This window comes from Hylobates moloch, unplaced genomic scaffold, assembly GCF_009828535.3.
Source record: "Hylobates moloch isolate HMO894 unplaced genomic scaffold, HMol_V3 SCAFFOLD_5, whole genome shotgun sequence".
Classification (NCBI taxonomy): Eukaryota; Metazoa; Chordata; class Mammalia; order Primates; family Hylobatidae; genus Hylobates; species Hylobates moloch.
Genome location: NW_026652280.1, coordinates 113145811 through 113157132, shown reverse-complemented (window position 1 = coordinate 113157132; position 11322 = coordinate 113145811). Strand labels below are relative to the sequence as shown.

The 11322-nt window shown below is 45.3% G+C and overlaps 1 protein-coding gene across 1 annotated transcript; it reads left to right on the top strand.

The window, feature by feature from the left end:
• Positions 1-7282: 7282 nt before the first annotated feature.
• LOC116467945 (pyruvate kinase PKM-like) lies at positions 7283-8191 on the top strand. The gene has a single exon (XM_032755239.2). The coding sequence runs from the start codon at positions 7298-7300 to the stop codon at positions 8186-8188; it is 891 nt and encodes a 296-aa protein (XP_032611130.2). The 5' UTR covers positions 7283-7297; the 3' UTR covers positions 8189-8191.
• Positions 8192-11322: the final 3131 nt, after the last annotated feature.

Sequence of the window (11322 nt, the reverse complement as noted above, 5' to 3'; positions counted from 1 at the left end):
CAGAGGCTGCAGTGAGCCAAGATCGCACAATTGCACTCTAGCCTGGGCGACAGAGTGAGACTCCGTCTTGAAAAAATAAATAAACTTAGCTGTATATTAGATAATATAACTTCAGAGAGAAAAAGAATTAATTCAATAACTCTGAGCACAGGTTTTCACTGTACACATTTAGGGAAATAGGATTTGAAGACAAAAAGAACTACAGTGAAATCTTAAAATATTACTTAGATTGGTTGCTGGTAATGATTTCGGTGTTGCAACTCTGAAATTCTTTTTTGTGTGTGATACATCAAAGAACAAATGATTGATACTGAGAGCCAAGATTTTGTGGGAGATGAAAAATACAAATATCGAATGGGGGAAGTCAGGAAAGGCCTTGTGATGTTGGATTTGAATTGGAGGCGTCAGTGTTAATTCATTCTTTTTGTTTCGTTTTGTTTTTTAAGTGTGTTAACCAGTTTTGCCCACTAAAAAGGCCTATGAGCAATGACAATCCAGAATAATTTCTACAATAAATACCATTCTTCACTCTAAAGAACCAGAACTGTCTTTAAAAAAAAAAAAGGACATCCTGCATTTTATTTAATTCCATATGACAAAAATAAGTCTAGATTAAGATATCCATTTTAATCAGTAGATGTGTCAAGCCACAAGATTTAATAATAAAATATATTCGATCTGGGTAACAATTCCCCGCTGGGGACTGGGAAGGCGTTAGCCCTACATGGCATTACAGTATAAAAATGTCTCTCTGGCCAGGCACAGTGGCTTATGCCTGTAATCCCAGCACTTTGGGAGGCCGAGGTAGGCAGATCACGAGGTCAGAAGATGGAAACCAGCCTGGTCAACATGATAAAACCCTGTCTCTACTAAAAATACAAAAAAAAATTAGCTGGGCATGCTGGCGCATGCCTGTAATCCCAGCTACTTGGGAAGCTGAGGCAGGAGAATCACTTGAACTTGGGAGGCAGAGGTTGCAGTAAGCTAAGATTGCACCACTGTGCACCCCAGCCTGGACGAAAGAGTGAGACTGCATCTCTAAATAAATAAATAAATGTATGTCTCTTCACCATGCAGAGAAGGATGGCCTAGCCCTGCATACAGGATGCGGTCAGTCTCACTATACCTTCATGAGCCATCTTATTTACAACACTTTACATTTTTCTTTTCTTAAGTTATATACACATCCTCGGCCGGGCATGGTGGCTCATGCCTGTAATCCCAGCACTTTGGGAGGCCGAGGCTGGTGGATCACCTGAGGTCAGGAGTCCGAGACCAGCCTGGCCAACATGGGGAAACCTCATCTCTACTAAAAATACAAAAATTAGCCAGGCATGGCGGCAGGGAACTGTAATCCCAGCCACTCAGGAGGCTGAGGCAGGAGAATCACTTGAACCCGGGAGGCAGAAGTTGCAGTGAGCCGAGATCGCACCACTGTATTGCAGCCTGGTGAACAGAGTAAGACTCCATCTAAAAAGAAAAAAAGTTACATACACATCCTTTTGGGAGAAGAGAGAACACTACATGGTACCAAATACCTACCCCCACCAAAAAAAAAATCACACCAAAAAGGACACAGCTAAACAATAAAAACATTCAGCTGCTGAAACACAGCAACATTAAGCCACCTCAGTTTTCTTTGCATACCCAATCCCTCATCCTGTAAGAAGGGATGGTACAATATGGGGAGGTGACATCTCATCACCATGGAAAACAGAGCTGTAGAATCAGAACTCTTTGGAGAAATAGGTGAGTCCAGATCAGGGGTAGAAAAAGTACAAGGTGAGCCTGGAATGTTTGGTTGTGCCAGAAAACAAGGAAGTGTTAAAGACTCCTGGGAACGTAGCGAAAGGACAAAGGAGCTACGGTCAAAGGTCAATAGGAGGATCAAAATGCATAATGATGGTAAAGGATTATGACACACTTGCTTTTTAAAACTTTTAATTCCATGAGTTCATAGAAATATCAAAAGGAGAGAGAAGCAGATGTTGTTAGGCCCTACTCCACGTCCCCTCAGCCTACCTGAATTCTCTTGCAGTTGTCAACAGTTACTAACACCCTGACTTCAAGTGCCTATGTTTCTCTCCTCTGTCTGGGGTCTTTCTCAAGAACCACCTACAGTGCATGGCTGCTGGGCGACATAGTTTGAAAGCTGGAGGATAGGTATCCCTGGGAGTAGCAGTCAACCAAGGGATGATGGAATCGGGAAGATTCGGAACCATTTCACGTGGTTTCTCAGCGCGGCTTCATTGAGACTGAGTCCCAGTAGCCAACAGCAAAATGTTCAATATATCCCTTACTGGCTTTTCTCCCTGCCCTGTGTCACTCGCCCTGCTAACTCTGTGTTTTCTGGTATCATCTCCCATATAACCTACCCACGCCCAGGTTTCTTGTGTCAGAGTTTGCTTTGGAGGCGACATCAAAACTGAAAAAGTTAAAGAGCATAGGGAAAAGAAGAAAGGCTAAACACCTCTTATAGAAAAATGCCAACTGATATGTAAAAAGAAATGAGAGAATTACGAAGATTGCCATTTTACAACCCCAGTGTAAAAGTTGATTTTGGCAAGGGCCATTAATTTATGCTAAAATCATTGAGTGAAAGGTTAATGGGGAACAAGATATTCACATGGTCTCAAAGTATTACCCCACAGAATACTTAATGATGACAAGGAGATATACCTGCTCAGTGGAAAGATCTAGTCACCACCTTGCCAGGTCACTAGGCTGGGGTGGTTTTGTGGTGGCTTAGCCTCAGAGATGATGGGGAGAAGTGGCTGCTTACCCCTGAAGCAAGAAACACTCCCGCAGTAGTTCTAATTCCATTATCATGTAGGACCTTGGCTGAAACTGTGCCTCATGTGGGCCACAGTGAGTGGGGCACAGTATTGGATCCTTCTCTGGGGGAAGCACAGCTATGTGGATTCCAGGCAGCTCCCTCAGCTGGGTGTAGTGCCTATGAGGACTGCAGGGGCCCCAGTGGTGAGGTCTGTACCTGTCCAAGGTGTTGATGGAGGTTGCTGGAATCCCCTTACTTACCACCTCACCATAAGAGGTTGATGCCGGCTGGGGGATACAGTGGTGGAGGCCTGGCATTTTCTCTCATTCTCTGTTCTCTAAGTGGCCATCCCGAGTTTCTGTGCTCACCAGGGTTTCTATTCGTCCTCTGACACACTCTAGAACTCTCCCTGTTTTTGTGAAAATATAGTTGCTTATTAGTTGTTCTGGCTGTCTTTGTGAGGAAGATGAGTGCTAGGGATTTCTAATAGACCATGTTGCTAACATTACTCTCCTCCAAGGCTCGTTCTAAGCCTTAAACATTCCCTCTAAAAGACATTAGGTTATTTCTAAAATCTCAATATTATGAATATACTTTGTGTTTTAATTTCATACCTATCCTTATTTACTTAGAATATATGTAATTAATTCTTTTTGGCGGGGGAGGGGATGGAGTCTCGCTCTGTCGCCCAGGCTGGAGTGCAGTGGCGCAATCTCGGCTCACTGCAACCTCCACCTTCTGGGCTCAAGCAATTCTCCCTGGTTCAGCCTTCCAAGTAGCTGGGATTACAGGCACCCGCCACCATACCTGGCTAGTTTTTGTATTTTTAGTAGAGACAGGGCTTCACCATGTTGGCCAGGCTGGTCTCAAACTCCTGACCTTAGGCAATCCACCCACCTCGACCTCCCAAAGTGCTGTGATTACAGGCGTGTGCCACTGCGCCCTGCTATTTGTAATTAATTCTAAGAATTCTTTGTGTAGAATTCTTACCTAAATAATAGTTTCTTCTTCATAAGTCAATCAATCCTGTTGTTTCATGGTTACCAGTTTCATGGTTCCTTCTTAGACCCACTTCAGGGCAGATTCATTTTGTCCAACTTCAACTTCTCTTTCTCTGCTATTCAAGAGTAATCTAGTCATCTTCTTTTAACTTGTTAGAAAGCAATATGTCTTCTTAAGGCATCAGTTCCTTAAGTCCTCATGACATGGCCATGCATTCTTTTTCCTAAAACTATATTTATTGACATCTGCACAGTCCAAGTGATGTAGGAAAATATATGTATTTATTTATTACATGATTACCTGATCATGTTATCCTCATAAAATGTTGACACATTGTAAGTTGAAGGTACCCCATCTGGACAGTAGAAATTTCTCTTGTAAAAGCCGGTGATGAGGAGTTCGAGATGAGCCTGGCTAACATGGTAAAACCACATCTCGACTAAAGATACAAAAAGTAGCCAGGCATGGTGGCACATGCCTGTAACCCCTGCTACTCGGGAGGCTGAGCCATGAAAATTGCTTGAACTCTGGAAGACAGAGGTTGCCGTGAGCCAAGATCATGCCACTGCACTCCAGCCTGGGCGACAGAGCAAGACTCTGTCTCAAAAAACAAAAAAACAAACTGGTGATGATTGTTCCAAAGCCAGGGAGCTGCACAGGTGAGAGGAAAGAAAGCTTTTTGTCCAAGTTGCCATCTCATAGCCTAGACAATGCTCTCTGTCCTAGGATGCACCCACCACCACCTCAATTCCCCCAATATGCACGTACACACTAGTTCAAAACAATCCTTTATCTATCCAGGAGCTTCTTCCGGTTTGCTTGTTATTTCCTGGATTCCTGTAGTTTTTTTAAGGTTGATCTTAAGGGAAAGAGTCAGCAGCCAATCTCTTTCACCATATTCATCAAAAAATGCCGTTAAGACTGGGCTTAGTGGCTCAGGCCTGTAATCCCAACAGAATTTGGGAGGCGGAGACAGGAGAATTGCTTGAGGCCAGGAGTTCAAAACTAGCCTGAGCAACATAGCAAGATCTGGTCTCTGCAAAAAATTTAAAAAAAAATTTTTTTTAAATACCATTAAACACATTACAACCGTGCTATAACAAAGGACTGGGGCATGGGTTAAAAGAGAATAAATGAATAAATGAATTAAACAGGAGTGCCCTTGCACAGGGCAAAAAGTCAAATAGTGTTCAGGGCTTATTATAAGAAAGAGCAAAGAGGCTGAGGCAGGAGAATGGTGTGAACCTGGGAGGCGGAGCTTGCAGTGAGCTGAGATCACACCACTGCACTCCAGCCTGGGCAACAGAGCAAGACTCTGTCTCAAAAAAAAAAAGAAAGAAAAGAAAAGAAAAAGAAAGAGCAATTCTTTGGCCTATCACATTCTACCACAATTCCCAGAACCCCTAACATTCAACTCATTCAGATTTTTCTTTTGGAACTTGCTTTGTATTTCTAAACAAAGTTTTAAAACTCTTATTTCCTGATTTTTCAATTTTAGATGTTTTCTGTTGACTAGAGAGGGAGATTTATTGTGAAGCTAATAAAGGTTAAGTTTCAGAGTCCCTCATTTTCATGGGCCCTCTCCAAGGCCCTATTCTTAGCCGTTGAATTTGGAATTTTATTTTCTTACAGCGCATTCAGCTGGGTGCTGTGGCTCATGCCTGCAATCCCAGCACTTTGAGAGGCCAAGGCAGGAGGATCCCTTTAGCCCAGGAATCCAAGACCAGCTTGGGGAATATATTGAGAGCCCTGTCTCTACTAGAAATAAAAATAAAAAATATTAGCCAGGCATGATGGTGTGTGTCTGTGGTCCCAGCTCAGGAGGCCAAGGCAGGAGAATCATGCCATTGCACTCCAACCTGGGTGACAGAGTGAGACTCTGTTTTTAAAAATAAATTTTTTTAAAATTTAGCCAGGCACAGTGGCTCACACCTGTAATCCCAACACTCTGGGAGGCTGAGGCAGGTGGATCATGAGGTCAGGAGATCAAGACCATTCTGGCTAACATGGTGAAACCCAGTCTCCACTAAAAATACAAAAAATTAGCCAAGCATGGTGGCACGTGCCTGTAGTCCCAGCTACTCGGGAAGCTGAGGCAGGAGAATCACTTGAACCCAGGAGGCGGAGGTTGCAGTGAGCCAAGATCAGGCCATCGCACTCCAGCTTGGGAGACAGAGCGAGACTCCGTCTCAAAAAAAAAAAAAAAAATTATCTTAAAGAGCATCCTCCAAATCATGTATGCCTCTGGCCCCATAAGCCCCGAATCCACCCTTGATTTGCTAACTACTTTGGATGATGAGGGTTTAGCTAACTTAGATTGTAGCCCTTGCAACACACATCAATACACAAACATTTCCCCTTCCCGGTTTCCCAAAATGTAGTCAAGCTATTAATTTTTAGTTCATTTATCACGTTTTAGCCTCTAAGGGCCCTTTCTTGTTATCTTGTCTACATTAGCCCGTTCTTTGTCTTATGGATCCAATATTTGATCTCTCCAGCAATATTGTAGGGGTTGTCTTATTTTGTTTGTTGGTTGGTTAGTTTTTTAGTTTAGTTTTATTTTCTCAATTGTCTTTTTCCTTTTAAGTTCCTTTTCCCTCATGGTTTGTTTTGGCCTCTCTCTTATATTGGAGACTTTCCTAAAATGGGTGGTCATCCAACTATATTTAAGAATGAGGCACCAAAGCTGGACATAGTGGTGCATGCCTGTAGTTCTAGCTACTTGAGAGACTAAGGTGGGAGGATCACTTGAGCTCAGGAGTTGGAGGCTGCAGAAAGCTATGATTGCACCACTGCATTCCAGCGACAGAGCGAGATCCTGTCTCCAAAAAAAAAGCAATACAATAAAATAATTTAAAAATAAGAATGAGGCACTTAAAAGCTAATCAGAAGCTCAGGTTGGGGAGTTTTCTAAATGGTGAGTGTGATAGGAAACCTGAAAGGTGGCACCCAGTGATCCTCACCTCCTGGTATTCATGCCTGTGCAACAAAAGGATTAACCTTGCCCCAAGAAGTATCTGGCCTTTACTCTCACTTTCTGGGAGGTAATCTCTAAACTCTTAGAATGTTCTTTGTTTACCTGGGGGCCTTGGGCCATGCCAGATGGTCTATGCTAACAATGTGATATGTGGTAGGGGCTCTGAACCATGCATTGTCAGCTCAACCTCAGAACGGGGATGGACATGAAGGCCAGCCACACAGGCAGTCAGCCACGTCTACATGACCAATAAAAATTCTGGACACCAAGGCTTGGAGGTGCTTCCCTGGCTGGGAATATTGCATGTGTATTATCACACATTGTTACTGTGAGAAGAATAGCTCCACTGGGAGAGGACAACTAGATGCTCTGCATTTAAAACTCTCCTGGGGCACAGCAGCTGCACGTCCCAGGGCTCCTGACCTCTTCGCGTTTGCAGTGTAGCCCAAGTCGGTCAGCACTGGAGGACCTCAGCATCCATGTCGAAGCCCCATAGTGAAGCCGGGACTGCCTTCATTGAGACCCAGCAGCTACATACAGCCATGGCTGACACATTCCTGGAGCACGTATGCCACCTGGACATTCACACACCACCCATCACAGCCTGGAACACTGGCATCATCTGTACCATTAGCTCAGCTTCCCGATTGGTGGAGATGTTGAAGGAGATGATTAAGTCTGGAATGAATGTGGCTTGTCTGAACTTCTCTCATGGAACTCATGAGTACCACGTGGAGACCATCAAGAATGTGTGCACAGCCACGGAAAGCTTTGCTGCTGATCCCATCCTCTACTGGCCCGTTGCTTTGGCTCTGGATACTAAAGGACCTGAGATCCGAACTGGGCTCATCAAGGGCAGCAGCACCACGGAGGTGAGGCTGAAGATGGGCGCCATTCTCAAAATCATGCTGGATAATGCCTACATGAAAAAGTGTGACGAGAACATCCTGTGGCTGGACTACAAGAACATCTGCAAGGTGATGGAAGTGGGCAGCAAGATCTATGTGGATGATGGGCTTATTTCTCTCCAGGGAAAGCAGAAAGGTGCTGACTTCCTGGTGACGGAGGTGGAAAATGGTGGTTCCTCAGGCAGCAAGAAGAGTGTGAACCTTCCTGGGGCTGCTGTGGACTTGCCTGCTGTGTCAGAGGACAATCAGGACCTGAAGTATGGGGTCGAACAGGATGTCGATATGGTGTTTGCGTCGTTCATCCGCAAGGCATCCGATGTCCATGAAGTTAGGGAGGCCCTGGGAGAGAAGGGAAAGAACATCAAGATAATCAACAAAATCGAGAATCACGTGGGGGTTCGGAGGTTTGATGAAATCCTAGAGTCCAGTGATGGGATCATGGTGGCTGGTGGTGATCTAGGCATTGAGATTCCTGCAGAGAAGGTCTTCCTTGCTCAGAAGATGATGATTGGGCATTGCAGCTGAGCTGGGAAGCCTATCTGTGACAGTGATGTGGCCAATGCAGTACTGAATAGAGCCAACTGCATCATGCTGTCTGGAGAAACAGCCAAAGGGGACTATCTGGAGGCTAGGCGCATGCAGCACCTGATTGCCCATGAGGCAGAGGCCACCATCTACCACTTGCAATTATTTGAGGAACTCCTGCCGCCTGACGCCCATTACCAGCAACCCCATGAAAGCCACCGCCGTGGGTGCCAACGAGGCCTTCTTCAAGTGCTGCAGTGGGGCCATAATCGTCCTCACCAAGTCTGGCAGGTCTGCTCACCAGGTGGCTAGATACCGCCCACGTGCCCCCATCATTGCTGTGACATGGAATCCCCAGACAGCTCGTCAGGCCCACCTGTACCGTGGCATCTTCCCTGTGCTGTGCAAGGACCTAGTCCAGGAGGCCAGGGCTGAGGATGTGGACTGCTGGGTGAACTTGGCCCTGAATGTTGGCAAGGCCCGAGGTTTCTTTAAGAAGGGAGATGTAGGCCGGGCACGGTGGCTCACGCCTGTAATCCCAGCACTTTGGGAGGCCGAGGCGTGCGGATCACGAGGTCAGGAGATCGAGACCATCCTGGCTAAACGGTGAAACCCTGTCTCTACTAAAAATACAAGAAAATTAGCCAGGCATGGCAGCGTGCACCTGTAGTCTCAGCTACTCGGGAGGCTGAGGCAGGAGAATGGTGTGAACTCATTGTGCTGACCAGGTGGTGCCCTGGCTTTGGCTTCACCAACACTATGCGTGTTGTTCCTGTGCGGTGATGGACCCCAAAGCCCCTCCTCCAGCCCCTGTCCCACCTCCTTTCCCCAAACCATCCATTAGGCCAACAACGCTTGTAGCTCACTCTGGGCTGTAATGTGGCACTGGTGGGCTGGGACACCAGGGAATAAGATAAACGCCTTGCTGAAACATGGCTGTGTTTACAGCCTGCTCTGGTGGGACAGCCCAGAGCCTGGCTGCCCATCATGTGGCCCCAGCCAATCAAGGGAAGAAGGAGGAATGCCGACTGGAGGCCCCAAAAGCCAGATGGCAAGAGGGTGACAGCTTCTTTTCCTGTGTGTACTCTGTTCAGTTCCATTAGAAAACAGATGCCCAGGGGGCTCCCAACCCTGGCCTGGGGTCAGGAAACAGCCAGCGAGAGTTAGGGGCCTTAGGGCACGGGGCAGTTGTTCCATTTAAGGACTCTGGCCCTGGCCCTTACTTGCTTCCCCAAACCCCTGGGCCTCCCCAATTTGCACCTGTCCCCACCCTCCACTCAGCTGTCCTGCAGCAAACACTCCACCCTCCACCTTCCATTTTCCCCCACTACTGCAGCGCCTCCGGGCCTGTTGCTATAGAGCCTACCTGTATGTCAATAAACAACAGGTGAAGTTAAAAACAAACAAACAAAAAAACTCTCCTGGACACTGTCCTATGTGCCTCTTCAGTGAGTCCTGTGAGTCCTTCTAACAAATTGTCAAACATGACAGAGTCTCACGGACCCCAAGCTTGCAGTTGGGGTCAGAAATCATGGTGGTCTTGGGGATTCCCTACATTTGTAATATCTTTATGTAGTCATGTCTCCTTTAGTATGGGCTGGACTTAGGGACTTGCTTCTATTGAATAAAATATGACAGAAGTGACAGGATGTCCATTTTAAGATTAGTTTATAAACAAGATTAGTCTTCCATTGTGGGTGCTCTCTTTTGTGTTGCTTGCCCTGGGAGATGACAGCATTCATGTCCTGAGGTGGCCCTGTGGAGACGCCCACTCATCCTGTGACCAATAACCACACATAATTGAGGTTGGAAGCAGATCCTTACCCCAGTTGAATCTCCACATGAGACTGCAGCCCTGGATGACAGCTTGACTGTAATCTCATGAGAGACCTTGAGCCAGAGGTGCCCAGCTAAACTATGCCCTGATTCTCAACCTGGACAAACTGTAAGATAATAAATGTTTGTTGTTTTAAGCCGCTATATTTGGGGTAATTTGTTATGCACTGGGCTACGATATAAGGTGATCTAGTAGACCTACGTATTGAGCATCCACAAATGTTTTTATCTGGAGGTCTTTATTTTCTAGAGTGGTTCAATTTCTTCAGAAAAGAACTTTCCAATCTCCCAGACAGCATATGCCTGGCTGCATGAGTTCAGGGTCCGGAGCTGGAGAAGAGAACCAAACTTTCACGCGTTCTCTTCTTTTTAGCCCCTGTAAAAACCCCTGTTATCTGGTGCACCTGATGTGTCTGTCTGGAGCCCTTCCCAGATCATTTATCTGGAGAGGTTGTTGCCCGGTTATGCCCAGCTGGAAAAGGGACCTGATAAGTCCAACTGCTTTGTTATACACTTTCAACAATTTTCCTTGTTTAAAACCTAGATCCTTGTTCTCACCTTTTAAAGTAACTAGTGCTACTCACAAGAATAACTCCAGAGGATATGAATCTACCATGAAAGAGAAAGCTATAAAACTTTTAGGAGATAATAAAAAACAATACCTTTATGACCTCAGGATGGAGAAAGATTTCTTAATCTAGTTTCAAAAGCATTAGTTATAAAGAAAAAAATGATAAATTAGTTTACATTAAATATAAGAACTTTTGTTTATCTGAAAACATTATTAAAAGAGTACAGGCCAGGCGTGGTGGCTCACGCCTGTAATCCCAGCACTTTGGGAGGCCAAGGCAGGTGGATCACTTGAGGTCAGGAGTTTGAGACCAGCTGGCCAATGTGGCGAAACCCTGTCTCTACTAAAAATACAAAAATCAGCCAGGCGTGGTGGTGTGTGCCTGTAATCCTAGCTATTCAGGAGGCTGAGGCAGGAGAATCACTTGAACCTGGGAGGCAGAGGCTTCAGGGAGCTGAGATCACACTAGTGCACTCCAGCCTGGGCGACACAGCGAGACTCTGCCTCAAAATAAAATAAAGTAAAGTAAAATAAAATAAAATAAAAAGAAATGATCCCTGAAAGTATAGTCTTATAAATTGTTGTTATATCCAAACAACAGAATGCTATCCTTCCAAGAAAAGGAACTAAAGATACATGCAATATAGTGAATGAATCTTGAAACCCATTTTTAAATAAAACAAATGACATATAAAAGAATAAACACAGTATATTATATAAAGTCCAA